Below are 27,751 nucleotides of genomic sequence, written 5' to 3'. Positions count from 1 at the left end.
CCACGGCGCGCAGTCCAGCAACGTCAAGGCCACGCCCACCCCGGGAGCTTCGGGGGCGTCGGCGCAGTCCCAGGCCCACGGCGCCAAGGCCAGCCCTAGCGGCAGTGCCAGTGCCAGTGGCAGCGCCCGCGCCAGTCCCGGTGCCACCAACGGTCCCAACGCCCATACGACCGGTTCAGCTAGCGGGTACACTCCTTTCAAGGGCGGTGCGGCCCCTATTACCAATGCTCTCCCTAGCCTGGTCTTCTCGGGGGCGCTGGCTGGTGTTGTTGCTCTGGTCGCGTACCTGTGAGGGGACTGCATGCGGTTTTCTTTCTCACTTGATGAGTTTGTTTGTTTATGAAGAAAGTGATCTCCAATCTGGGTGGTTATTTAATTAATATTCCCGCGACGGAATGGGTTTTGTTATTGTTACACGGATGACATCTTGATCGAATTTGTTTATTCCCCGTTCTGCAACACATGTATTTTAGACAGGACATGATCATCCCTAAATAGAATACTTGCAACGAAATGAAAGGGAAAAAAAAGAGCGAATGCGAACAGACGCTTTTTACAATGCTATCGACAGAAGTGTAATGCAATGCAATGCCAAGTCTATACCTGGAATCCAACCGGGGTATCAACGCCTGCACACACCAACATCTAGCCGGCCCAACAGTGTTATGCTAAATGTATGCAAAGAACAAGCCATTGCCATTGGCCATGCAACCCGAAAGAACGAATCAACTCTCATGCAAGATGAATATGCAATGCAGCAGGTCTTCATCTACCTGCCTGCTGCTGCTCCTGCTGGTCATCATGCTGCTGTTGCTGCTGCTGCTGATGATGCTTGAATGGATGCCGCACATGCCGCCACGTATCGGCTATCTCCCGCGGAAGAGGACTCCTCGCGCCCGGCCGTCCGGATGGCTCGCCCAGCGCCTTGCCCGTCACCAGCGACAGGCGCATCTTCTCCTGCCGGATCGCCGCCCGCCGTTCCTCCCGCAGCTCGTCGATCCGCCGCTGTCCGACCCGGTACTTCCGCGCCAGGCTCTCTTCCATCAGCGCGTTCGCGTCCAGCAGCTTCTTCGGCGCCGTCTGCACGATCTGGAACACCTCCATCGGATCTGACACCGCCAGGATCTCGCGCTCGCTCGCCTTGAAGATCGCCAGCGCCACCCGGAAAAACGTCTTCGACCCCTCGTAGAAGAAGCAATCCCACACCCGCAGCGTCGTCTCCAACGGCAGGCTGCCAATGAACAGCGACATCAGCCAGTTCGTCAGCCCCAGCGTGATGTCCGGCAGCCGCGTCTGCACCGTCAGCGCCGGCGGCTTGGCTCGCGACGTCGTCGGCCCGCTGCTGGCGATCTTGGTGTAAATCCCCGGCAGCGTCTCCTTCAACAGCACCATCAGAATCCACAGATCCACGTTGGCCCCCTCCAGGCTGATCTCATGCGTCCCCGGCAGGTAGTCCGTCGTGATGATGTGCAGCATCCAGAAAGCTTTTTCTTCCGGAAGAAACAGCAGCAGAAGTCCCGTGATGAAGTTGAGCGACTGCGTATACCCGATCCGGGGGTTGTGCAGGGCAAACGCGTACAGCACGCGACGCAGTGATCGGATCATCTGCGTCTCAAAAATCACCGATCGGTACTTGGGGTTGCTGCTTCCCGCCCCAGCGTCCTCCGGGATGGCCGGCATCTCAGGCTTGAAATGGACGTTGTCCGGAAACGTCCGATGGAGATCCCGCTCGATGTGCTCCTTGTCATCGTTGCTGGGCGATTCCATGGCCTGTCGAACCAGCTGCTCATAGTGTCCGGGATGGCGATGCATGTGCTCGAACCCGCCGGCGTAATAGAACCACGCGGGTCCGCGGTACTCGCTCGGAATCCCCTTGCGGACGTATCGTTTGACCTTGGACGACTTGGGCGGGAAGGTCACCGGCGACTGCGTAGGCAATCCGCTTGCTTCCAGAAGCTCAACCCACTTCAATCGCCGGTGCTCCACAAAGTTCGCATACGGCCCGTTCCACGAGTCGAACTGCGAACGCGTGACGTAGTGCGTGTCCTTGCGAAAGCCATATCGATCATGGGCATCCTTGCCGGACAGTAACGGCGGAGGAACCACTCCGGGCAGTTCGACCACCTTAGACTCCCTCGGACTGGCTGACTGCGGACTGGCAGGCGCCGGTTCGGGGTCTTGCACTTGGAGATTTTGCACGGGTCCGGGTGTCGTCTCTTGTATGGGCCTATCTATCGCTACTCCAATCCCCTCCACCCCTGGCCTGTCATCCGGCTTCTCGTCCAGTCCTTCTTCCAACTTTTCGTCCAATTTCTCGACAGTCTGCTCGCTCTTCTCGTCCTTTTCTTCCTTCTCGTCCAACTGTTCATCTAATTTCTGGTCGACCTTCTGGTCCAGCTCCTCGTGAGAATTCTCCGGCGGGGCAGGTTTCTCGGGTAAAGGAGAAAATTCCTGCACCGTATCATACACCTGAGGCACCGCCTGGACCGTGTCAGAATCCTCCGGGACATCGATAATGTCGTCCAGATACAGGTCAATTGCATCCTCCACGCTCATCCCCCCATCCTGCTCGTAGCCCCCAACTGGCGTGTCTGGCGAGAGGTCGGTGATGGAGCTGCTTTTGGTCAAGACACTGCTGCGCTCCGTTCCGCTGTTCTGCTCGATGCTGGAGCAGGATGTCTTCCCGGACGTTTGACTGGACCGCAAGGGATCATTGTCCTGCAAATCCGATGCCACCTGGGGCGCAAATCGGGGCATCGCACGGCCACGGGGACCAGCGTCCATCGGATGATGCTCACCAGCATGGGGAGCCCGGTATTTGCTGCGTAGCGTCGACGTCGACATGGAAATGCGAAGGGGCGGTCTGCTATAGCTGGTGGTTGGCGTTGCGTATCCGGCTTGAACTGGGTCCTGGTTCCCCAACGGCCATTGCGGTGTATCCTCGACAGGCCCCGCGGGAAACGTGGGGGACCTCAATGGCGGTCTTGGGTACGGCATTCCGCCGTGGGGAGGGAGAGTGGCTGAAGCTGGTGGCATGAACGGCGGCCCATTTCGCCCCGGACCGCGAGGACCCGTGGGAGAGGGCTCAGCAGGTGGGAAGCGAGCAGAGGCGGCTTTGGCGTATGCAGTGGGAGTCGTGGGATGGGGTGCAGCAGTCGAGCTGTCCAGCCTGAGTCGAGGAGGAGGCGGTCTGCGTCTGTATGGTGGAGGAGGAGTAGAGGGATTCCCGTCATCGCCCGTGGGCGTGTAGCAGCGGGCGTCTCCATGTTGCGTGACCATCGCCACTCAATAATGTCCAGTCCTCGCTGTACATTTGTTGACGTCGTCGTTGCCCTCCCTCTGGCTCGCTGTGGACGTGTCTGTCTGTCTGGATTGTGTGCTTGCTTATCGGCGGAGGAGGCGGTAAACAACAGGGAATTGAACAAGATCCAGAGCAGGCCCTAGCATCCTCTGAGTGTGAGAACCAGCACACGGGATGTGAGGGCGTGCTGTGCCAGGTGAATGTCTGTCAGAGCAAGAAACAAAGAGCAAGACTGAAAGAGCGGGGGGGTGAAACGAAGGGAAGAGACAGCCACGGTCTCACACAGTAGCAATAAGAAAGAGGAGGAGTCTGCTGGGAGGGCAATTGAGCACTCGATGCCCAAGGACGCAAGCTGGGAGAGCAGCAGACAGGACAAGGAGGCAAAGTGTGATTTAGGACGTAGTTAGTTTCGTGCTGGTTGCACCAGCACCGGAAGCACGGCAGCGCAAACGGACAGGTCGATCGATTCCCGCGTCGGGAGAGCGACGCCGGCACTAGGCTCGCGGTGCGCCTCGCTAGCCCAGCAATCCTCCGTAATAGCGGCCGGCCGGATCGGCCTCCCAGAGTCGCGGAACTGCGCGTCGTGATGTGTCGAGTGAAGCAGGAAGCAGTAAAGTAAGCAGTAGCAATCGCTAGATCTTGGCCAGCGCAAAGATGCCGCCAGGGCCAATCAGACGCCGTGCCTGGCTGCAGCGTCCCCCAGGCCGATCGGGCAGACTCTCCAGCACTCCTGAGCTCTTGTCAATATCATTGGGGCCAGTGGCTCAGACGCCGACTGGGATACGGACGCAGTTCCATGGATCAGCTCTCCATGTGGCCAGTCTGGCTGCGGATGCGGGATAGAATCGCCGCCACCAGATCGAGGCTCCACTGCAATCGGGCCAGCGGCTGCGCAACAGCAGATAGAACTGGGCATGTTGAGCTGAGTCACTCGATACAATTTACGCCGTAAGCTGGAATTAATAGGTTGATAGGCAGCGAGGGGCGCGTAATATCGGCTCAGCACTCCCTAACAGTGTAACCGGTATAACCTCATCTCCCGCAGTCAGATGGCGGACTCGACCAGTCGAGACGAAGGATGACTTGAGTTCGAATCGCCGTACACCCGACAGCCAGCCTTCTGCACGGCGCACCATGCACCCGCCAGGTCAAAATTAGCAGTCATATGCAGATGCAAGCAAGGCAAATCCCCGTCCGTCCATTGGCAAGTCAGATCGATCGTGCTTCGAGGACTTTCGACGAGAAGACCCTTCAGGTGCGGTGTCACCTGGTTAGGAGCGGCTTGTCAAGAATTTCTGCAAGATAATGACGAGTAAGTATACTGTAGTGAAATTAGAGAACTAGCAGGTAAAAGCATGCGGTAATTAATGGACGGCCCGAATATATGATTTCACTTGGGGGGTAACCAAGACTTTCTGATATATTATTCTAGAGTGTAGGAAGGTCCTTTCTACAGATGTATTTAGCTCTAAACCTTGAATATTAAGATCTAGAATCCAGATAGAAAATAGACCTTAGGTACTAGCAAGGACCAAGACCGGAGTAAGAATGATATCAAAGTTCAGAAAGGGTTTATATATATACTGCTCAGGTACAAGTCGTCCTTCCAGCATTGCCACCTCCCACAAAACCCTAGCGCGGGAGAACTTCTCAGACCTGAATCAGATCTAAATGGGTAATTTTTTTTCCTTACACAGGAATTATCATCCTTATATATTCCGTTCAGATTGCAGAATCTTGGTATCGTATCTAATTCGAATAAAATAGTAACGAAAATACCGTATACCACCACTTTAAAGGCGCCCATCCTTGTAACCATCTATATGCATACGTCCAAACAGACCTCCCTATCTATAACCCAAGATCTATCCGTGGAATCATCTCCGTACCCGTCTAGCAGACCCCACTTGATACGTGTCTCTATGCTTTTCATTATTGAACCTCTTTGGCTTTGATTTCGTCCATCCTCTGATACATCACTGCGAGGTCGATTTTCATCGCCGTGACCGTGTCTTCCGGCGTCTCGTCTTCTGCGTCTGTCGAGGTCAGTCCCTCAATCTCCTTTTCCAGTCTCCGCGCCTCGTCCCGCAGTTCAAAGTACTGCTCGTATTCGTCCTCATCGAAACAAACGCCGTATCCCTCGCAGTAACAGAACGTCTCTTCGGGACAATACTCCGCCTGGCCCGTGAACAGGAACTGCCACAGATACTCCCAAACGCGTCCGGACAGACTGTCCTCCAGTTCCGTCCCCAGAAGCCAGTCTCGATAAGAGACATAGTGCTCTAGTGGGATGTTGCGAATCCGCTCGGCGCTGACTGCAAATTGCCCGCAGCATGGCTGCGACAGGACCGCTGGCACCGGCTCATCAGGGAACAACTGTCGCCACGAGCTGCCGATCACGGCCGCTTCGGGGATGTTGAGAAGATCGTCATCAACATTGTTGACGCCGTCACCAACCACGGGATGGATATGATCCGGACAGCCCGGTTGCTGGTGGCATCGCAGATTCATGTAGCCGCTGCGGACGACATGCTCGCTCCGGAGTCGCCGGACCATCAGGGCCGAATCCGAATCGAGGAAATCATTGTTATGCCACGTCGTCTGGTGGGCGTGCATGAACAGGGTGATGTCGCTCAGTGAAGAGTAGTGGTCGATGATGTAGGTGAGGTACGCCATCGCTTCGTGTCCCTTGTTCATCGGCACCGTCAGCTCGGCGCTGCTGTTGTCGACCGTATAGACGGCGCCATGCAGATGGGGGTCTTCATGGACAAGTCTGTCGACCCAGGACGTGTCATCATCCTGCAATTTGGCTACCACCAGTGTCCGAGTGTAGTTTCTCTCCGTCGACAAGATGACAGGTACTGGATCTGGCCTGCTGGGGTCGATCGTCGTCCAGTGCGCCGCCGTTTGGTAGTACCAGACGACCAGAAACAGCGTCGCCAGCACACATAATGATCCCCAGACCGTCTGCTGGCGGATATTGTCAGTTGCCAGCATAGTACATCTATCACTCACGGTTCAAGTTGAAAAAAAAAAAGCTCCTCTGCGAGCGTGTATTTAATAATCGACAGGTCAACCTCATTATGTATGTCCAGTACAGTACAGTACAGTGGGGGCCATCGGCAGTCATGAGCTGACGCTAGTTTTCGAACAATCACTTACTTTTTCTACCTTGTCGAAAAAGTGCATTGTTGGGTATAAAAATAGCCTCAGTTGATGACTCCCGATGGCCTCCACTGTATAGATTATGGCGTGCATATTACCGCTGGCGCATTAGTAACAAAGAGATTTTTGCTCGTTGATCTCCACAGTCGCCACAATTTCTTTGTTTAAGCCCATTGGGGTTCTGGCAGCGGAAAATTTCAACAATCCCAGGGAGAGCGATTTCATCCGTGGAGAGTTTACGGAGTATGTCCATACTCCATAGGTCGGCAAACTAAAATAGTCAGTCAGTCGCAGTCGATTGGCCTGGAACCATGTCTGTGGAATCTACAAACCTGGTGTCCTTGGCGCTGACAACAGTGGACGCCTAATCTGTCGTCCTAGCCATAGCCCAGAAAAAGACTCGAGGTGTGCATACCATTTACCTAGCTATTCTCACCGTTTTGCTTGATACCGTGGATGAAGCGAGAGGAAAACTGCATCTTTTGACATCCTTCTTGTGGTCGAGATTATAAAGGTGGGTTAGGTACATTACCTAGGCTAGGTTATGTAGTTGTTTCAGCTGTCACTCCTGTCTAGGATCTAGGGCTTAGGACAACAACCTCACCTTTCACATACGTGTACAATCCATCCCCTAGCCATAATAAAGTCGTCATTGTCAAATCACCCTCTTATCCTCGTATTCTTGGAAACTCGAAGCTATGTTCTTGAACCTCGCTCTGTTAGCTGTCAGCGTACCCGATTACGACATTTCCAGGTATAATGGGCTAAGGTATAATGGGCTAAGCAAGGAAGACCAGTTTCAATTAAAACGATCTCCTGCGAGCTATAGACAGTCCGCCAACACGTGTTGAATGCAGGGAACATGCCTGTCAGCACAAATCGCCGATGAATACGAGCTGAGCCAGTCCCTTGCGTCTAGTGGTGAAACCCGGCCGGATGACTGTTGCTGGAGCCTGGACCACGGATCAACCGTTTGGATCATCTGGATTCTGTCAATCAATTCGTTTGTTGTTCTCTTGTCTCGGCGATAGGAGGAAGAAAAGGATTCAGAAAGACAGCCCATAGCATCTTGAAGACCACAAAGTCAATACGAACTGCGTGAAGTAAGGGAGAGAGAAGGACCTCGTATTGCTGACATCAAGTCGTATTTCGAGCAAGATGTAGCTAAACAGACTCCTTCGATTCGTTAACTGTCCACCCGCTGCTCGTGTTTTGACCGTATCCTCCGGTAGATGTCTTCGGAATCTGGTCTTAATTCGCTGTTCGTTGGCCTCCACATGGCATTATGCACATCGCATACCACTCAACTATTTGACAGAAGACCGATGCGTGTGTACGTATTTATCTTAAATAAGGCTGTCTTCCTGTTAAAGATTGGGAATAGATAGCATCTTCATCAGTATCATCCGCCCCAAGTGAGCGTCAACCTGGACGTTATATCCTTCGGTTATCTTGAACAAACCAACTCACCATGCCTCAGTTAACCAAAATAGCTATTCTCCTCCTCACCGGCTGGTCCGTTGCTGCGCCCATCGCCACTGCGGAGGATACTGTCCACTTGTCTAAGCGTATTGATGAAGTGATGCCCGCTCCTGTCGAATGGGTCGATCCTGACGGGACTCCGGTGACGAGGAGAGATGGTGCTATACCTTCTGGTCACGTCGTAGAGCATGATGGCACTCGCGTCACCAAGAAGGATGGGATTTCTGCTGCTCGTGATGTTGAGCCTGACGGGACTCGGGTTACGAGAAGGGACCCGGAAGAAGGGGTCGACCCTGACGGCACTCGAGTCACGAGACGACGACCGGACGATGAAATCGAGCCCATGGGACAAGGGTTACCAGATGAGTTCGACGTGCATGAGGAAATATCGAGAGTGATTTGGCCAGTTACCGTTGCTTCGACACGTGAGTGTCAACATTTCCACATGAATATTCTGGAAAAGATAAAAGTTAACCACTAACTATGTTGATTGCAGCATATGATTGAAGACTGTCGATGGGAGGATAGGTTGAATTAGGAACTGTGTTCGTCTATTTTTGGCCTGAAGTAGAGGGTAACATGAAGTGTGCCTCCTGCAGGTAGCTTCCTGAGTGTAATGCCTGGTCAGAACGTTTTGTACTTCCATTACCACCGGAAGCGTTTCTCCCTTACAATAGTTCTTATCCAACGGTCAAAAAGAAGTGTAGACTCAGAACCGCAGTTTAAAAGAAAAAGGATATTAATGTCAATGGGCAATGTACTGGTGTATGTCCATCAAATGTAGCTACTGCTGCAAGACATAATGCTAAATCATCCGTCTATCGTCTATTATACAGTCTATATTCAGTTATAATACAGCAGCAGACTCATCGTTGATCATATACAGATTGTACCAAGTGATCTGCGGCAGAGATTGCCCCCTCCATATCACCTTTATGGTACAAGAACAACCCCTGCAGCGCGGCGGTACTGGTGCCCTTAGACCAATCAGCCTTGTGGCCATGTTCGTCCTCGATGAGTCCAAGCTTTTCAAGTCGATCAAGGAAGGCCTGCCTGTATGTCCCATTCTGGTCATACTCTCCGTAGAAGCGGTCCCACAAAGCAGCAGCCTGATATCTGGTTGCCTCGCCCAGCCGGACAGTCATGTCGACACGACCCGGCCGGACGAGCGCCTCATCCAGTCTCTCGACATGGTTTGTGGTCAGAAAGATGATCCGTTCCTCAGCACTGGCGACGCCGTCGAGCGCATTCAACAGGCCCGAGAATGTCACGTTGGCACCACGGTATCCGTCCTCATCCGTCTGAACCCTGCGGTTCGAGAAGGCGGCATCGACATCTTCCAAGAGAACGATAGTCCGGTTGGGAATGATCGTCAAAAGATGATTTAGCCGGTCATCCGTCAGCCCACGCTCGCTCAGATTCAAAATCGCAATATCATAGTCGAGCTCCCCCGCTAGGGCTTGGATGAACGAGCTCTTGCCGGTCCCCGGGGGTCCATAAAGCAAATAACCACGCCGGTAAGGAATCCCACGGTCGTAATACCACTTGCTGCTTGCAAGGAAGTCTTTAACGTCCTCGACAATCCGTTCTTTGACTCCTTTGTCCAGGATCACGGAATCCAGCGGGCGTTTTCGCCGCGGGTGCCCAAACTGTCGCCACTCCGTCCCCCAACTGTTGTAGATGGCCGTCTTCCCCTCATGCGACTTAGCTGCAATGGCATGCGCCTCTGTGAACAGGTCCTCGAAGATGTGGCGATGAGCATATAGAGTGGTCAGCGTTACTGTCTCCCACGGGCGGCCTGTCTGATGATCCCGTGATTTGGACTCGCGGACTCTGTTGACTAGAATGAAGGCGTTCTTGTAGCGTAAAATATGTTTTCCCGGTCCCGGAATGAGGGTAAAATGTGTGTGTATGGCGCCGTTGGAATGCTCGATTTTCTGCGTCTGAATCGAGAGATGTCGCATCCCGGGCGTCAATTTCTGGAGGAGAAACTCCATAAACCCTCCTTTGTTAGCACCATTAGCAGCTGAGCGAGCGCCGTTCAGCTGCGACTGCTGGTAAAGGGTCATCCAGTGCAAGAACCACGGGTATGAATCATCCTTGATGTTGATCTCGACGTCAACCAACAGGCGCCTGCGGAGGAGAGCTGCACCGTGCCGTAGACCTTTTTGAGCGAGGCTCAGAGCTGCTCCTAGACCAGCTAAACCAAATCCCTAAAGCAAGCAAGCGCTATCAGTTTCCTGTCATAACTTTGGAAAAAAAAGCATATCCATACCGCAGTGAAAAAAGGGTTGTTAGACAGCTGCGAAAAGATCCCCCCATCTCCGCTGGGTTGCGGCAGCGCCTGCACCGCATCTTTCTTCTGCTGGAGAATCAGATCAGCAGGAGACGGGGTCCCCGGAGCTTTGGCTGGTCCATCTGCTTCCATGCCAGGAGAATCGCGGGATATCACATCCTCTGTCAGCTCCAGACAAGACGCATGCGCCTTCAGCAATCATTTCTGCGCGTTATCAGATGCCGGAGTTACTCTCGGGCCGAGAAAGCTCCGTCGCACGTGATATCTGTCGTCTGATCCAAGGGAGATTGTTTTTATCTATTTCCTAGGTACAGTTTGTTATTTCCGTGGTTCTAGACTACCCAGAGAGCTGGGAACCAGTTCTCAGCCAATTCCCTGGAGTTGTCTCTTGTTAGTATTAGATACTCTGTAGATCGATCGGACGAATTCATGCGCTGACGGCCTAACTGTACGGAATGCCGGGGTCTCCACAGACCGATTGGCCCGACTCGGGTCTTCATCGTTAACTCCGACCGCCATACGGAGTACGGCCGTTCCTGCAACCAAGGGGGCTTGGCCAAGTAATAAGATTAGCATGGATGATGTTGCAGGTTTAAATAGAACACGCCATATTATTGTAGCCTGGTTTTACGCTGGTAGCACGAGGAATAAGTGGCTTGGTCAACGCGTTCGAGGCGTGTTTGCCTGGTGAGCAGCGTAGTTTCCCTCCGCGAAATTGCACGAAGCCAGCTTCCATAAAGACATCCCCGCTCATTGACACCCCGCAGATGCGGACATTTATTCGGCGTCTTCTTTGCTTTAGACACAAGGTCGGCGCCGGGTCGCGCTCATATCTATCGCTTTTACACGCCGCAATATGAGTTCCTCAGCGGCTGCTGTGCTCTACACAGTCACCATCTCGGTATCTCCAGCTTCCGCTGTTCCCGATGATGCGTCCAAGAAGAGCCATCATCTCAAGGATGGGTTCACGAATCCTTGGGAGTCTTGGGAGTGAGTATAGTGTTGTTATTCTCAGCGCATTTACAGACCGTGCTGATGCGGCTTGACCAGTGAGTTCAAAGGGATGAAACCTTGGGAAATTGCTAAGGTCTTACTCCAGTAAGTATCCCAATGACATCTCTCGTCGAAGATGACTGATCTAAGATCTATCTTCCAGGCGGCGGATATCTGGACAAAGCAATATCCCCGATACGACGCCCCCCACGGTTCCTGTGCAGAAACCTGAATTCCTCCCCACTCGCGAAACGCCGAATCTGAGAGCCACATGGCTGGGGCATGCTTGTTACTATGTCGAGTTCCCAGGCGGTCTTCGGGTGCTTTTTGACCCCGTGTTTGAAGATCGCTGCTCCCCGTTTTCATGGCTGGGTCCGAAACGGTATACAGAGGTACCTTGCCAGATCAGTGACATTCCCATTATTGATGCTGTTGTCATTTCGCACAACCACTACGATCATCTTTCCTACCCAACCGTGAAGGGGATTGCGAAGAGACATCCGAATTGTCACTTCTTCGTCCCATTGGGCAATAAGCAGTGGTTCCATGACTCTGGCATTAAGAATGTAACGGAATTGGACTGGTGGGATCAGCGCGATATCACACTGTCGCCTTCCCAAAACCAACCGACAGAGGGCAAATCTGCCTCTCAAACGGGCGATATTACTGCTCGAATCAGCTGCCTACCCTGCCAGCATGCGTCTGCCAGGGGTATCTTTGACAGGCAGAAGACTCTGTGGTCATCGTGGGGGGTGGAATCTGGCGGCCGCAAAGTCTTCTTCGCTGGGTATGTTTGAACATTTTGATGTCGAGGAAAGAAGACACTATGATTTGCTAATGCGACATCTCGAAACTTTCAGAGACACTGGCTACAGGTCTGTACCTCTGCTTCCCGACGGCACTGATGACTACGGCCCTGAACATAACTATCCGAGATGTCCTGCATTCAAACAAGTTGGGGAGTACAGAGGCCCCTTTGATCTTGGGTTGATTCCCATCGGCGCCTACGCTCCGCGATTCATCATGAGCTGTGTTCACGCGGACCCACATGATGCTGTGCATATTTTCCAAGACACCCAATGCAAGAGAGCACTTGGGATGCACTGGGGAACGTGGGTGCTTACTGAGGAAGATGTCCTAGAGCCTCCCGAGAAGCTCAGGCAAGCTCTGAAACGTAATGGTCTTCCAGAGACTGGCGTCTTCGACGTATGTAATATTGGTGAGAGTCGGGAATTCTAATTGGTACGAAGAAGCTTGGAGACGGTCGATGGACACTGGAAGGGCGTACCACCTACGGTGTGTTCCTGGTTTTGTATAATAGTTCTCACGCCACTCGAGGTCTTTGGCGAGTTGTTTGGTCGGGGATACCTCATTCTCTCTCCTGTCATTATCATTATAATTGTCATTAATACTATTGATATTGAATCGAACGATCTCAATCTGAAGCGTGTCTGCCAGGCAGACAAGCTGGCTGCCATCTTTCGTACGTCAATATCATACTATGACATCCAACTATTATATCACATTCATTCAGTGGTCATCCAGATTCTCAGTACCTACATTCGACTGGAAGGGGATCATTAAGCAAAGGCGACAAAAAAAAGAAGGGGAGATATGATGCGGCTGCCTTCCATTGCCTCCATCTGGTTTGACCGGACCGTAGCCAGACCTACATCCATGACAGGGGTGGAATTTTCAGGGCACTGGGAGACATAAACGGACCCCTTCGAACCACTAGACCACAGACCCTATGGCAGTTACCTGACGCCCCCTCATACTGACATTAAGCCCCCTCAGGGCTTGCCCAAGATTCCCAGTTCGACTCTCGCCCTGCCAGATAAACCAGGCCTTCTTTTTTTTTTTTCCCACACGAGGAGCAGCGATGAACCAAATATTAGAGTCCCAGCAGTTTCAGGACTTTTTACTTTGCCATACACGAAAAAATGTAAACAAAGAAAGGCAGAATCAGGGCTTTAGGGCCTACAACTAAACAAGGGAAGTACCACTCGACGGTTATCAACACTCATGTAGGATTTCAATAACGATAGTAATCTTGATATATGTGCACATGCATTTAGAATGGGCCATGTTGGACAAAATAAGAAAGGATCCAACAGTCCTCCTAGTTCAGAACCCTTGTAATTACCATGAGGGTATACATGGGTATGAAATGAGATGTAGGTGTAGCAATGAGTAGATATCGTATCCATAGAGATGTTGAAACAACCTCACCTGTGTTGATATAACCATCAGCGGTGATGTCAACAAAGACCAGACAAGACGCGTCTGCCTACCTGTCTGCAGCAAATAACTAAACCATCCATGTATGACATCTGGTGACACGATCCAGGTTCATGAAAAGCTTAACCCACACGACACAACAATACCTACCTACCCTACACATAACAACCAGTTCCAGGAACGCGTCCAAGACAGTCTTTTTTCTCTCATCCCAGCTACCTCTTTGAAGGAAGATTGTTTGTTACCGCTCCCTGCTGCCCACAATCTCCTGCAAATTGCAAAGCTGGGGTTCTCTTTGTACCCTTTTTGGTGCCTTACCTGGATCGGATCCGGACGATTATTTACTGCAGATCTCGTTGTCTCTTTCTCGACCCAAAAATGCTGACCTGATCCCTTGATCTGACCAACGTCTTCTCGTTACAGAAATACTATTCTTACGATCGTCATCACTAACTTCCTATTTACGGGCTAAAATTCCAGAGAGGGAAATTTCCCCCATCTCATATGGGCGAAAATGGCACCCCCAAGTTACAACTTCACCCCGCGCTCCTCAAACTTCATTGAGTCCTTCACATTACCGACGAGTTCAGATCCAAGTCTAGGGGCAGAATTGACTGCTACCAAGCCTCGTCGTGTTTCTTGGAATGGCCAGGGCTACGATCCCGACACCGAGTCCGAGTCAGAAGAGACGGACACATCAGACGAATGCGAAGAAGACGAAGAGGAAGTCATCTTTGCTCTTGACGAGAGTGCCATGGCTGAGCTTCCATTGCGTCTCCAGAAGATCATGCGGGAAATCCAGACTGAGCGATTCATTCGGCTGACAAGGGAAAACCCAAACATTAAGATTCGGACAGCTAGCTTCTACGATAGTCATCCGCACGAAGAAAATTCAGCTTCGATGCCACCGTGGTTAGCAGCGCCACCAGATTTCGAACATGCCACGAACTCCCGGCATTTCCAGCTGGACTATCCAGCATTGCCCGACCCTGCCTTTTCCCGCAGCCTCAATGCCAACGTCAGAACCAAACAGCCGTGGATGGCAACCCCAGCTTGTCAAGCCAATGCATTCGGAAGACCTCGAGCTGTTTCAGCTGCGGGGCACTCGCATCTGAATCGCGGCGCTCAAACAATGCCTCTGCCTCAGAAGGACCGATCGGCCAGCAGACGTCGTCAATCTCTCAAACGTGCCAATTTAGAAAATAAGAAGAACGGTGGATATTCTCGATTCAGCTCGCTGTCCCTGAAACCTGTGGCCACAAATGTTCGTGCACGCGTCAAGAAAAGTTTCCAGAGACTGAACAGACTGATCAAAAGGTGATGAGAGCGAAAGGAAGGACAAGCGAAGCATTTTCAACAGCCTCGACTACATCTCAACTTGCAATACAGGGCATTGTCAGGCATGGAACCCATGTACATCTCGACGAGGGGCCTTTATCATAGTGGGGGTTGAGGGTGTTCGACATGTAATTAGAATCCTGGATGATTTTATGCCTTGTGTAGATTAGACTTTGACGAGAAACAAACAAGTTGCTTTGTGTATCTCCAGGGCAATGAATGCAGGAATAAAATATTCGATCGCTGCTGTCATGTTGATTCTAGTTCTAGAATTGTGTCCAGCATGGATGCTTCTGGGGTTGGCGCTAGTGTGAAAACAGTTTAGCGGCAGCAAGCATGCGGGAGGCCTAGCAATCCCACTTCACGGGAAAATTGATAGCAAAGACCGCGCCCACGCCGCCGAGCACCACGTTCTGCCAGTCGTGGGAGCACTGCGTCGCTCATCGCTCTGTCATCCTTGAAGCTGAACTCGATTTTCTCTAGTTTCTGCTTCCTGCTCCTTCTTGCTTAGTGGCTGAGAGACACCCCCGCCGTCAACATGCAGGCACCGGTGGTGGTTATGAGTATGCCTTCCCCTCCAGACCGTCTCTTCGAGCTGGAACCTGGCGGACTCGTTGCTAACGTGGTCCTAGACACCCAGAATGGGGACCGGCAGGTCGGTCGGAGAGCTCAGCTGTCGAACATTACTGCTGCCAAGACGTATGCGAGATCCTGGACCTTCCAAAGCCCTTTTCGTCCTCGTTTCTAACGGAAGCCCCTCAGCGTTGCGGACATTATTCGATCATGCCTGGGCCCCAAAGCGATGTTGAAGATGTTGCTAGACCCTATGGGTGGTATCGTCCTGACCAACGATGGACACGCAATCCTCAGAGAGATCGAAGTCGCCCACCCCGCAGCAAAGAGTATGATCGAGCTTAGCCGAACACAGGACGAAGAGGTGGGAGATGGAACTACGACGGTCATTATTCTGGGTACGCTTTAATTTGTTGCTCTGGATTTATACGGCTTATCTGACTCGATCTAGCTGGTGAGATCCTGGCCCAGGCTCTTCCTCACCTCGAGCGGAACATCCACCCGGTCACCATCATCTCCGCCTTCAAACGTGCACTCACAGATGCGCTCGCGATTGTCGAGGAGATATCAATTCCAGTAGACGTCGACAACGACAAGGCCATGTACAAGCTCATCCAGTCGTCTATTGGAACCAAGTTCGTCTCAAGATGGTCGGAGCTTATGTGCAGTCTTGCCTTGAAGGCCGTTAGAACAGTTTCTTTCGATGTTGGTGGTGGAAAGCGGGAAGTGGACATAAAACGATACGCCCGTGTTGAGAAGATCCCCGGCGGTGAAATCGAGAACAGTGAGGTGATCGACGGCGTGATGATCAACAAGGATATCACGCACCCGAAGATGCGCCGGAGGATAGAGAACCCAAGAATTATCCTTCTCGATTGCCCGCTGGAGTACAAGAAGGGAGAGTCGCAGACGAACATCGAGGTGACCCAAGAGGACCACTGGAACCGGATACTCCAGATTGAGGAGGAGGAGGTGAAACGCATGTGCGACGCAATCTTGGCCTTCAAGCCCGACGTTGTCATTACGGAGAAGGGTGTTTCCGGTAAGTTTGCTGCATAGTATGGTCAAATTCAGATGTTAACTCACCGGTCTCCCAGATCTCGCTCAGCACTTCCTGGTCAAGAACAACGTCACTGCTATTCGCCGCGTGAGAAAGACGGACAACAACCGAATTGCCCGCGCCACCGGCGCAACTATCGTGAACCGTGTGGAAGATCTCCAGGAGTCTGATGTTGGCACCAGGTGCGGACTGTTTGAAATCGAGAAGATCGGCGACGAGTACTTCACTTTCCTCCGGAAGTGCAAGGAGCCCAAGGCGTGCACCATCCTGTTGAGAGGACCGTCCAAGGATATCCTGAACGAGATCGAGCGGAATCTTCAAGACGCCATGTCTGTGGCCAGGAACGTTATCTTCCATCCTCGCCTGTCTCCCGGGGGTGGTGCAACGGAGATGGCTGTTGCTGTCAAGCTCTCTCAATTGGCGAAGTCTGTCGAAGGTGTTCAGCAGTGGCCGTACAAGGCCGTGGCTGATGCCATGGAGGTCATCCCGAGAACTCTCGTGCAGAATTCCGGAGACAGCCCTATTCGCGTCCTGACTCGTTTGCGAGCCAAGCATGTCGAGGGTCATACCTCCTGGGGTATCAACGGTGACACTGGAGCCATCGTTGACATGAAGGAGTACGGGATCTGGGAACCCGAAGCCGTTAAGCTGCAGAGTATCAAGACGGCCATTGAGGTAAGACTTCAATGATCCCCCCAGTAATACTTGTATTCTGGATGCTGACAATTTTCCCCATAGGCTGCTTGCCTCCTCCTTCGAGTCGACGATATCTGCAGTGCCAAGTCTGCTCAACAATCTGGTGCCAATGTGGGTGGCGGTGAAGATTAATTCTAAAAAAGAAGAGTTATAAAATAAAATAAGATAATTAGAGGCATGCATTAATGTTACACGATTCGCATTCTCGGATTGTACGAATATTCTACATTAAAAGTACACTGGGTATCTTGATGATGAGTCCAATCTAGAGACAGTAAAAAGACTACAACACAATCAGCAATTTGCGCAACCTGAGCGAACGGAGCTTCCTTGGTTCCATCGTAACTCTGTCAATCTTCTTCGTGAATTATGACTCCCGGCTCTTCGTGAACCTGCTGATCCTCAGGGACGTTTTCCACGGCCAAGTGCCTGTTGTCATCCTTACGCTGCTCAGCAAGTCCTGGCCTCGCGGGCTTCTTCGCGTCGGTTTCATTCTCGTTATCGATCTTCATCTCGTCATCCACCGCACCGTTGTTATTTCCCGCAGCGGCCTTCCTGTTCTTTGCGGCCCTCCTTTTCTCCCGCTTCCTCCGATTCTTCTCGGTTTTCTCTTCGTCCTTGCGCTTGGCCTCTGCTCGCCGTTGCTCGAATTCCTTGTCCGCCTTCTCCCGCTGGACCTCCTCCTCCATGAGCCTCAAGCGCTCATATTCTCGCCGGCGACTGGCCTTGTAGACGTGGAACTCGCCCGATCCGGCACCGGCCGACGAACCTTGGACATTCGTGACAATCTCCGGCGGAGGCGGGAGGTCGGCTGCGGTTTTGGGTTTCGACGGTTCCGGGATGCGGATTTCCTTCGTAGGGTCTTTGAAGAGGTTCTCGATCTGCGTTGCTTGCTCGGACACGGGCGTGAGGGCGCGGCGTTTGAGCGGTCGCTTGCTGCGCGGATCAGCGCTGGTGGGGATCGATTCCGGGATTGGTTCAGACATGTCGAAAGGCTAGAATGTAGTTATTTTGCAGACAGGTGTATAGATCTCTGTATCTGTCAAGCAAAGCGCGGCCGTTTGATCGATCGGGCTCACCAGCGACGGTGGAGCAGTCGTCGCAGCGCCAGTCAGACTGACGTATTGCAGCCGCTCGGAGAATGGCGAAACTGGGAGCGTAGCGCAGTCAGATGGCTCGCACAAGGGGTTCTCCCAGTGGCGAACGGAGTAAGATTCAAGCCAGTACCAAGAAAAGAGCAATCTCTAATCTCTGAGGCTGAAAAGCGGCCTGGATAAAAAACGCGAAGAATCCCAGCGGGATGTGATTGGGACGCAGCCCTCCGATACCCGTTCTGGAACGCTCGTCTGTCCCCACCCTGCTGCGATGGAGGACCTGCTTTGTTGCCGCCCTGCAGACACGTCTTGATTATTTTGCGCAATTGTACCAGTGATTTCTTATTTATGTCCGGCACTGTCCGCTCTTGCGTTCTGCGCGTCTGTCGAATGCCTATGTGACAGATCGCGGGCTGTGCAGCGTCGGAGGCCCGATATACTATGTCGCACCGGGACTCCGCGGCGAGGCATCTTCGACGTCTTCTAGGCCGGCTCACGCAACACAACCGAGTTTTACGCAACTTCTCTCCTTGATACCCTTTCCCCTTCATGTTCCCTCGCTATCCACCCGCAACCGGCTCCTGACAGTCGCGCTGGATCCAAGGACTCCTGCTTTGACTCTTGTCTACCCCGCGCCCATCGAGCAGGATGGCGTCTGCCGGCGTGAGGTCTTCCGACACCACGGCTCAACCCGACAGCCAGCAGAGGAAGGTTGGTGCAGGCCAACGCCGCAACCTGAGTGACGATGCCAGCTAACCGTGATGTCTTCGCCAGTTCTATCCCGATGATATCTGCACCCTCAAGGCCGACCCTTCGATGGTGGGAATAGTGGATGTAAGTCCTGGTGGAGGCTAGGAGGGGTATATCCGAAGCGCGCTCTGACGTTTCATAGAGGACATTCTACGATGTATGCTCCACGAATATGTGCCTCCAGGATCGCCGCACAGCATTGACGCTTGTTCAAGGTCGAAACTCACGAGCCCCTCGAAGATAGCCTCATCGTGTCGCATGTTCCCGTCCCCGAAAGGGAACTGATGGAGTTTCTGAATTCCGGAGTGGTGCGTGACCGGTTGCCCTATGGGGATAATTCGCTGTCGTCTACTCACCTCGTTGCTAGCCCCCGAAAGGATACGTCTTCGTTGCTTGGAGCGAAACCTCCCAGGGCAGTTCCCTGGTCAGTGAGGATGACATTGAGCTCGTCGACCGGTCGCTGGAAATCGGCTACCTGGTAAAAAGGCATCCGAAGGATACGCTCAGCGGCACGGTCATCAGCACCTCTTGCAAATACACTCTCCAGCCCGTGGCTTACAGAGTCGTCGATCCCCTAACGGGGGAGCGCGGCCCGTTGCGATTCACGACGAAACCTCCCAAGTCCTCCCAGTCTGAAAATCAGCAGCCAGGAAATGATCACGACGGGCCAGCATTGTTGACAGATGTTCCCGCAGAAGAGCTGCGGGATTACGATGATTTCTGCGAAGGAGACTATATAATATACCGCCAGAAACTGGGCATCATCCAGCAAGTTGATCGCGATGCAGTACTAATGTTGCCTAACAACACCGCCGTGACTCCGCTAAACCCTTATGCCCTCGAGCTGCCACTGTCTCTCGGCTCCAAAACCATAGTATCTTTGCCGAACAGTAATTCTAATGAGTCCTCGCGATCGGTACCATCAGGCTCTGGCCGTTCCGATCTGTCAGTGCCCAACGACACAATGTTCCCAGGACAGTATGTCCGCACCACGCTGAAGAATCTTAGGAGAGGATCCTGGATTTCGGGCAATCCGTCGGTGGACACCCCGGCAGAGGGGTATATCGTAGCCACGCCGCCAGTTGATGTGCATGTGGATTGGTTATGCTCGAATATCTTTAGTGTGGGACTTCCTTTCTTCGGCCCAACAAGTGAAGTGATCCGAGCATCGACGCTACAGGGCCATGCAACAACCTACGATTCCGGAAAGATCCCCAAGGGCAACTCACAACAGCAACAGGTCAAGATGCGTTCTTCTTTCACCGTTGGGGACCGAGTCCGTTTCCGAGATCCGGCAGGTGCAGCCGTTAAATATCCTCAATTTGACCGGATCCCTAAAGAGCAGACTTTTGGTTATGATCTCAACGTCTTCAAAATTGTGTCTGTCAAGTCGGAGGTCACGGTACTATGGCAGGATCTTAGTGTCACTACCGAGTCCTCGACTTCGCTGCACAAGTTTTCAGGCCTTGAGAACGAGGTCTGGCCGGGCGAGCTGGTCATGCTAAAGGAAGAAATTCAGACGATACCCAATCCGAACCGCACTGCCTTTGAGCCACTTGCCTATACCTTTCATCCAGGGCGAAACGATTCCATTCTCCGCCCGAAGAAAGTCGGAGTCGTCCAGACAGTCAATAGTCGAGAACGGATCGCCTCCGTTCGTTGGTACAAGAATCCTCGCATTGAACTGCTTCACGAAGGACATGTTCTGAGCCCATCTTCCGTGCTGGGAGAGCTAGGCGATGAGATCACCGAGGTGTCCATGTACGAGCTTACGACTCATCCCGGCTTGGTGAAATCGAGAGGTGAAATGGTTTTATTGGTCCCGGAGAGAGTCCACCAGTCCCTCATCCCTTCGAGCTCGACACGTCCCTCCTCGACTGCCGCCGGTCCTTGTCTCCTAAGTTACCTGTTCCCTGTCACTTTCACTCAGACGAATGTGTATCTCGACCATATCAAAAGCGTCCTGGTGCAGTCAGATTGGTTTAAGCGTTCTGTCGGGATTGATACCACACCGTTGCCGCCGCGCCATAGTGTGCGTCGAGAAGATTTCAGCCTTAACCATCCTCTGGACTGGATCGGGCACATCATTTCATTGGATGTCGATGGCACCATCACCGTCCGGCTGGGAGCACTCCAGGAGTGTCGTGATGTTCGTGTTCCCCTCGAGAAGATATTGATGGTGCTCGACGATGATGTTGCTGCTGGTAGCGGCGAAGGACCAGTGGACGACATGGATGAGTACTACGACGAGTGGGACCAAGTTGATGATGACGACGATTACCATTTCTTTGACCGAGTAGCGACGGTGCTTTCTCGTACAGTAGAGTATGAGGGTGGTGCGCCGCTGGACGCGGCTAACGATGATGATGATATGTGGATGACTGAAGAAGAGGATGATGAGGAAGTCGGAACGACCGGTGCCCCTGCCGTATCAGAAATTGAGCTGCCAGAACATTCAGATTCGAGAGACGAGAAAGAAGGTGATCGTGCACTTCCGGAGTCTGCCGGTAAGGATGGCGATAAGGGTCACAAGGAAGCGCCTCCAGCGCTCCGTGGGGATCGGGTAAATTCAAGTCCTCCAAGTTTTGCGATTCTGGAGTCACCACCCCCTTCGGATCATCACTTCATCAGCACTTCGCCGACGGGAGGCGCCGCACAGCGACTTCGACGGATAAGAAAGGAATATCAGATTCTCGAATCGTCGTTGCCGCAAGGCATCTTTGCACGGACGTGGGAATCCCGGATGGACCTCTTGCGGGTCGTGATTATCGGTCCTCAAGGGACCCCTTACGAATATGCTCCTTTCGTCATCGATCTCCATTTCAACAGCAACTTCCCGAATAACCCTCCAGACACGTTCTTTCATTCGTGGACCAACGGCATGGGGCGGATCAACCCGAACATGTATGAGGACGGGAAAATCTGCCTGAGCATCCTCGGAACGTGGCCACCGAAAAACCCTGACGAAAACTGGTCCCCGACTAAGTCGACTGTGCTGCAAATTTTGGTTTCCATTATGGGTCTGGTGTTGGTGAAGGACCCGTTTTACAGTAAGTTGAATCTTGAACAAATGCTGGTGAGAGTGGTCTGCTAAGACATGCCTTAGATGAAGCCGGTTTTGAAGCGTTTGCGTCCGAAGGCGACAGCCGAGTCGAGTCGACGCAGTATACAGAAAAGGCATTTGTCATGACTAGAACTTTTATCAAGCGCGCTCTTGAAAACCCCGTCCTCGATTTTGAGGATATCCTCGCATGGCACTATCTTCCGGGGCCTGTCGCTGAGGGAGAGTCTGCGCGCCCGGAGCTGCTAAAGAAGGCGATCACGGAAGCCCGTCGCATGATTGACCACTACAATTCCACGTTTGAAAAGGGCCCTGGGGAGCAGATAGGTCCAGCATCACCGTTTGTCGCCCGTCTCAGTTTGGGGGCTGTGGTGATGCTTCGAAAACATATCAGCGCGCTTGAAAAGATTCTTTCAGCAGCCGAGGACAGCATCCGGTCTTAGGGGGAATGAGAGAAGGGTATTTTACTTGGAATGATGACTGTGCAGATGGTACATCCTACTGTGATGGGACATTGTCAGTGCAGATGTCAGTGTTTTCTGGATTAGCACGATGTCTTCTTCTGTGCAGATAGATTCATTATTAATTTGGAAGTCTAATGAACAATTCTTTCTATAAGCAGAAAATAACGAAGTGAGAGAAAGAAATATCAAACTGGTTGTAGATAAGCATTGTAGTCTATCAAAACCATGTTGGTCACAGAATTTGGCGGAGCTAAGGAGTAGTAAGTGTGTTGTTTTTGCGAATCTGCAGTGAAATCCGTCTAGACGCGCACACAAAAAAGAAGCCCATTAAATCCTGCTTGTTCCCACTGGTCCTTTTTTTATCCTTCTCTCTTTCGCAGTTATTCATCATAAGTGATTGCTAGGCACGTGTTTTGGCAGCTAGCCTTTGTTTCGGGGCGGGCAAACAACCCCCTGCGCACCGCCCACCGCATAGCGGCCCCTGCTGGGAACCCTACCCTGTCTGTCAGTCCCCTTTGTTGCACCACCGTTGGAACCTAACTAACTGAACTGCTGTACTGTATGGCGGTTTCTCATCTCACTTTTCCAATCCAATCCCTGCTCGATAAGAAACTAAAAAGTTTTTTCTAGTCTCTTGTGATGATCGCCATCTGAGGAATTTTTTTTCCCTTCGTTCTGAAAATTCTGCTTTTTCTCTCAACAACTGCAGTCATCTATCCTTCTTACTGTCTTAAGAGTCTCATCTAATATCGGTCACGATCTAACGCGTCATGCCCACTTATCGCTTGGGTAAGTCTGTCACTGAATACTAACTGTTAATGCATAGTTAATCTTGTTCATCTCGTTTCTGCGATTAATATTATCTGGTCTGATGGAGTGGATGATAATACTTTTTTCTTTTCTTCTTCATTGTCTTGTTGTCTGTTTCTTTTTTACCTTCTTCAGTTTGCATATTTTAGTTGACCTTTTTTTTTCTTTTTGTCACTCTTTGTGTCTATGAAAAAAAAATCATTGTTCATTTTATCTCACTAAACCGATCGTCCAACAGAGATTGCTTCCAGCAGCCGTGCTGGCTGTCAGAACAAGGAATGCAAAGACGCAAAGATCAAGATCCAGAAGGGCGAGCTTCGTCATGGCACTTGGGTCGATACTGAACGATTCCAGAACTGGTTCTGGCGTCACTGGTGAGCACCCCGCCCATATGACAGATGCATGCTGTGAAGAATTACAGAACTGACTGTTTTGTCAAGGGGATGTGTGACTCCCAGGATCATTGCAAACATTAATGAGACTCTGGGCGAAGACAAGGATTACAGCCTCCTGGATGGCTTCGATGAGCTGCCTGAGGAAGAAAAGGCCAAAGTCCGCAGGGCTCTGGAGCAAGGCCATGTTGATGATACTGATTGGCGCGGTGTAAGCAGGAAGCAGCCAGTCTGTCCTCTTGTCTGCATAAGCTGATGTATGTCAACAGGACATCGAACTGAATCGCCCTGGCAAGACTGGGTTCCGTCTGAAGGGTTCGAAGAAGGAGGCCACGGAGGTCAGAGCTCTCTTTGTATTTCATCGACATCTATCGCCAGTTCTAACATGTATGTGTGTCTACAGGACGCAGCGGATGAAGCAGAGGAGGAAAAGACAAAGGCCAAGAAGCGCAGCCGCGGCGAAGACGACGGCGAGGAGTCTGAGGACGTCCCCGCCAAGAAGGCCAAAAAGGAGAAGGCTGCTGCAGCTAAGGACGACACTTCTTCTGAGGCGAAGCCTGCCAAGCGCGGCCGACCTCGCAAGAATCCTGAAGCAGCTGTGGCCAAAGCCGAGAAGGAGACGGAAGATGCGCCCAAGAAGGCCGGCAGGGGTAGAAAGAAGAAGGTCGTCGAAGGCGAGAACGGCGACGCCACTGCTGAGGCTAATGGAGCTGACGATGCGGAGTCCAAGCCTGCCAAACGGGGTCGCAAGCCTGCTGCCAGCAAAGAGCAGGGTGAAACTGAGGCCGCTCCAGAGAAGCGCAAGCGTGGTCGTCCGAAGAAGCAGACTACTACTTCGGATGAATAGAGGTGGCGCATGTCATCCTTATTAACTGGCCGTTCTTACAGACAGTGATCCAACTCTGGTTTTTCTCTGATTGATCCCATCTACATACCTGGCCTGACATACCACGAGTCTTATCTACAGGAAATCGCAACATGCATTCTCAGATGGATATCATCAGAGGTTACAAAACCAGATGGGCAGGTCATGCAAACACTGTCTCACAATTTTCCATTCACCATTCACATTCCTGTCCTCTTTTTTTTTCTCTTTATCAAAGCATTAAAACAGCATGCATGCATGCAGCCTTTTTTTTCTTTTCATGGTAATACCTCTGGGTTATGAATGGTTTTTTTTTCTTCTTTTCTTTTATGTCTTTTTCTTTTTCTCTTTTATTCTCCACAATGAATTCTGACTCCAATACCAATGGCAATGGCCAATGGAAATGGAATGGTGATGGGTGGGATGGAATGGGATTCACTGCACTGCTGTCATCATACCACATCATATTGTATCTTTATCATTATCATATCCCCCTTTGCTTTTCTCTTCTAATTTTTAATCCCAAAATACAATCAAAAAAATTTTTTTTCTCCTCTTAGGGCAGTTACGGCGTTTTCTTTCCCTGATGTTGTTGTGGAAATTAGTTAATTAGTTAGTAATTAATTAACAAAAAAAATGCAATATTATTACAGTCATTAGTCATGAAAAGAAGCACTAGATTTATATGGATATCATGATATGTGTGTGTGCACAAGCCTAAGATTGGTCGAATCACCTAGCATTAACAACAGACTGGTTGTGATGGCTTATAATTAGAGGAGGTCAGATGGATTTTTTTTCGTAACGGTAGTTTTTACTTATTCGTGTTCACCGCGTATAGATATAGAAGAATAGATAGAAACTAGATGTAATTCAACACAATCGATTGATCACTGATGCTGGCACTGGCTACCTTCAAATATGTGGACATAGATATAACTATAAATACATGTGTAAAAATTAAATCCCATATCTCTAAGGAAAGTCATTTCTAAATGAAAACAAGCATAGCATGCTAAATACATACCAAAGTCCGTCAATGAGGTATCTACTTCGTATACTAGGCAAGGCGCATCCACTGGTCGGGTACAACAAAATACGAGGCAAGACGGAAACATGCAAGGCTGAGTCCGCACCAAACAAATTTTAAAATATTTCCCTGAATTCGATCTCTTTACTTAATTTTTTTTAAGCAAAAAACTCCTTCGAAAGATCGACTTACACGGAAGTGATGTGATCACGTGGAGATAAAAGATAGCCGTTGCCATGACAACGCAACCCCTTGCCCGATTGGGAATCTCTCTCGCAACACCCAACCGACAAAGATGCAAGTTACTGCAAGTTACAACCACTGACTGCAGGTGGATTTCGCTATTCCGGCAACATTCTACTCACTATTCCTTCTTATAGCATTGAAAGTGGTTCTCTCATGAGTACTTTCCTCAGGATATAATCTCTGCCTCTTTTTGAAAGCTCGGACAAGATGAATCCTCCCAAACCCTCGCCGAACCAGACGTCGCTGTTCCAGGTCTATCTCAGACTGCGTCCTCCCATCACCAAGCAAGAGGCTTCAAATGCTCAGCTTGGAGAGAGATTTTTGAATGTCGAGCCTCCCACCCCTGTCGAGGGGAATCAGAACTCCCATGACACCACTAGCCACCCGACCCATATTACTCTGCAGCCTCCAAATGACTCCCGTAAGCGCGCCGTGGAGAAATTCGCGTTTACAAGGGTTTTCAAGGAGGACGCCAAACAGCTTGATGTTTTCGAAAATACTGGGATGCCCTCATTGATCAATGGTGTGCTGAATGAAGGTCGAGATGGTCTCGTCGCGACGTTGGGAGTTACAGGGAGCGGGAAGGTAAGAGAGCAATGAGACCGGTCAAGAGCAGAGTGGGACTCGTTTTACTGACTTATATCCCCAGAGTCACACTATCCTTGGATCGAAAGCGCAACGCGGAATCACGCAGATGTCGTTGGACGTCATCTTCAAGTCGCTATCATCTACCATTCGATCCGCAGACAACCTGGAAGACCCGACTCTCCTAGCTTCTCTAGCTGCATCGGACCCATCCGAAGCGCAATTATTCTCTGCGAAGACATTCCTCGAGAGTATCTACGGCGATCCCCATGCTGAGCGGGGTAGAAATTCAAGAGCCCAAACTCCAATGGCATCTTCAAGAGCTCAGACACCAATGACGGTATGGAGTAATTTTTGCATCGACTTATTTCAGATCATACGCCATCGTCGATTGGGCTCTATACAATCTCAAAAGGACGAAGGCTGACAATTCATAGGATTCCTTATCCACTCCGATCTTTCCACGGCGCCATCTGCTCCAGCGGCCGAGCGCACTTCCCCAGCTTCCTGATGTCAGCCACTTGACAGTGCCAGTTAAGTCCAAGAGCGAACACGTGGTAATCGTTTCCATGTACGAGGTATATAACGACCGCATTTTTGACCTTCTGTCACCAACGCTAGTCCCCGGTCCGGGAGGCATGGTGGCACGGCAGGGAGGGAACGGCCAGAAAGACAGACGACGACCTCTACTTTTCAAATCCACTGAGGGCTCCCCTGACCGCAAGGTTGTTGCGGGACTGCGAAAAGTGGTCTGTGGCAGCTATGAGGAAGCATTGATGATTCTGGAAACTGGTCTTATTGAGCGCAGAGTCGCTGGAACAGGAAGCAACAGTGTGAGCTCACGCAGCCACGGCTTCTTCTGCATAGAAGTCAAGAAGAAGGTCAAGGGCCGGAGACACGGGGAAGAAACCTGGTCAGGTCACACGTTGACAGTGGTAGATCTTGCTGGTGAGTATCCTTAGTTCTGTTGACCTCTTTGCAAAATAGCTGATCTGTCATTAGGTTCTGAGCGCGCAAGGAATGCGAAGACTGCCGGCGCAACATTAGCTGAGGCGGGAAAGATCAACGAAAGTTTGATGTATCTCGGACAATGTCTGCAGATGCAAAGCGATTTCCAGGACGGAAACAAGGTACATTCAAGACCTCCACTCTCTAGTTTGATCATGCATTAACATTCTCTAGACCGCTCTTGTCCCATTCAGACAATGCAAGCTCACAGAACTGTTGTTTTCGAACTCCTTCCCATCTCCCAGCCAACACGCGACATCACATCACCGACATCCGCAGAAAGCAATAATGATCGTCACTG

General features: G+C 51.3%; 11 protein-coding genes across 11 annotated transcripts; 7 read left to right on the top strand and 4 right to left on the bottom strand.

Annotated features, from left to right (window-relative positions):
* On the top strand, window positions 1-292 carry T310_2362 (uncharacterized protein; the record flags this gene model as incomplete). The annotated part of the gene is made up of 1 exon (XM_013474774.1): window positions 1-292. A coding segment is annotated over one exon (292 nt), but the record flags the coding sequence as incomplete, so codon positions are not given.
* A 473-nt stretch (window positions 293-765) lies between these two features.
* Window positions 766-3,279, bottom strand: T310_2361 (GTPase activating protein (Gyp3); the record flags this gene model as incomplete). Its single annotated transcript, XM_013474773.1, has 1 exon — window positions 766-3,279. One exon carries the CDS (start codon window positions 3,277-3,279, stop codon window positions 766-768), a length of 2,514 nt encoding a protein of 837 aa, XP_013330227.1.
* Window positions 3,280-5,233: 1,954 nt separating this feature from the next.
* T310_2360 (uncharacterized protein) lies at window positions 5,234-6,490 on the bottom strand (the record flags this gene model as incomplete). Its single annotated transcript, XM_013474772.1, has 2 exons — window positions 5,234-6,268; window positions 6,464-6,490. 2 exons carry the CDS (start codon window positions 6,488-6,490, stop codon window positions 5,234-5,236), a joined length of 1,062 nt encoding a protein of 353 aa, XP_013330226.1.
* Window positions 6,491-7,937: 1,447 nt separating this feature from the next.
* Window positions 7,938-8,455, top strand: T310_2359 (uncharacterized protein; the record flags this gene model as incomplete). The annotated part of the gene is made up of 2 exons (XM_013474771.1): window positions 7,938-8,373; window positions 8,445-8,455. The coding sequence occupies 2 exons, from the start codon at window positions 7,938-7,940 to the stop codon at window positions 8,453-8,455; spliced, it is 447 nt and encodes a 148-aa protein (XP_013330225.1).
* A 359-nt stretch (window positions 8,456-8,814) lies between these two features.
* On the bottom strand, window positions 8,815-10,376 carry T310_2358 (Mitochondrial chaperone Bcs1; the record flags this gene model as incomplete). Its single annotated transcript, XM_013474770.1, has 2 exons — window positions 8,815-10,161; window positions 10,224-10,376. The coding sequence occupies 2 exons, from the start codon at window positions 10,374-10,376 to the stop codon at window positions 8,815-8,817; spliced, it is 1,500 nt and encodes a 499-aa protein (XP_013330224.1).
* A 724-nt stretch (window positions 10,377-11,100) lies between these two features.
* Window positions 11,101-12,821, top strand: T310_2357 (Zn-dependent hydrolase/oxidoreductase family protein; the record flags this gene model as incomplete). Its single annotated transcript, XM_013474769.1, has 6 exons — window positions 11,101-11,234; window positions 11,295-11,342; window positions 11,401-12,024; window positions 12,098-12,443; window positions 12,576-12,720; window positions 12,772-12,821. The coding sequence occupies 6 exons, from the start codon at window positions 11,101-11,103 to the stop codon at window positions 12,819-12,821; spliced, it is 1,347 nt and encodes a 448-aa protein (XP_013330223.1).
* A 1,171-nt stretch (window positions 12,822-13,992) lies between these two features.
* Window positions 13,993-17,277, top strand: T310_2356 (T-complex protein 1, gamma subunit (Cct3); the record flags this gene model as incomplete). Its single annotated transcript, XM_013474768.1, has 7 exons — window positions 13,993-14,795; window positions 14,982-15,114; window positions 15,328-15,515; window positions 15,579-15,787; window positions 15,841-16,431; window positions 16,487-17,124; window positions 17,188-17,277. The coding sequence occupies 7 exons, from the start codon at window positions 13,993-13,995 to the stop codon at window positions 17,275-17,277; spliced, it is 2,652 nt and encodes an 883-aa protein (XP_013330222.1).
* A 218-nt stretch (window positions 17,278-17,495) lies between these two features.
* On the bottom strand, window positions 17,496-18,131 carry T310_2355 (uncharacterized protein; the record flags this gene model as incomplete). The annotated part of the gene is made up of 1 exon (XM_013474767.1): window positions 17,496-18,131. The coding sequence occupies one exon, from the start codon at window positions 18,129-18,131 to the stop codon at window positions 17,496-17,498; it is 636 nt and encodes a 211-aa protein (XP_013330221.1).
* Window positions 18,132-18,887: 756 nt separating this feature from the next.
* Window positions 18,888-22,493, top strand: T310_2354 (Ubiquitin conjugating enzyme; the record flags this gene model as incomplete). The annotated part of the gene is made up of 6 exons (XM_013474766.1): window positions 18,888-18,950; window positions 19,014-19,073; window positions 19,132-19,146; window positions 19,205-19,297; window positions 19,357-22,039; window positions 22,096-22,493. 6 exons carry the CDS (start codon window positions 18,888-18,890, stop codon window positions 22,491-22,493), a joined length of 3,312 nt encoding a protein of 1,103 aa, XP_013330220.1.
* A 1,153-nt stretch (window positions 22,494-23,646) lies between these two features.
* On the top strand, window positions 23,647-24,563 carry T310_2353 (uncharacterized protein; the record flags this gene model as incomplete). Its single annotated transcript, XM_013474765.1, has 4 exons — window positions 23,647-23,698; window positions 23,746-23,927; window positions 23,986-24,054; window positions 24,120-24,563. 4 exons carry the CDS (start codon window positions 23,647-23,649, stop codon window positions 24,561-24,563), a joined length of 747 nt encoding a protein of 248 aa, XP_013330219.1.
* A 1,501-nt stretch (window positions 24,564-26,064) lies between these two features.
* Window positions 26,065-27,751, top strand: T310_2352 (Kinesin family protein; the record flags this gene model as incomplete). The annotated part of the gene is made up of 5 exons (XM_013474764.1): window positions 26,065-26,442; window positions 26,507-26,782; window positions 26,880-27,390; window positions 27,445-27,572; window positions 27,645-27,751. Coding segments are annotated over 5 exons (1,400 nt in total), but the record flags the coding sequence as incomplete, so codon positions are not given.

This window comes from Rasamsonia emersonii, assembly GCF_000968595.1.
Source record: "Rasamsonia emersonii CBS 393.64 chromosome Unknown ctg1118621760024, whole genome shotgun sequence".
Lineage (NCBI taxonomy): Eukaryota > Fungi > Ascomycota > Eurotiomycetes > Eurotiales > Trichocomaceae > Rasamsonia > Rasamsonia emersonii.
Note: the sequence above shows the minus strand (reverse complement) of the source record. Positions and strands in the feature narration are given on the sequence as shown.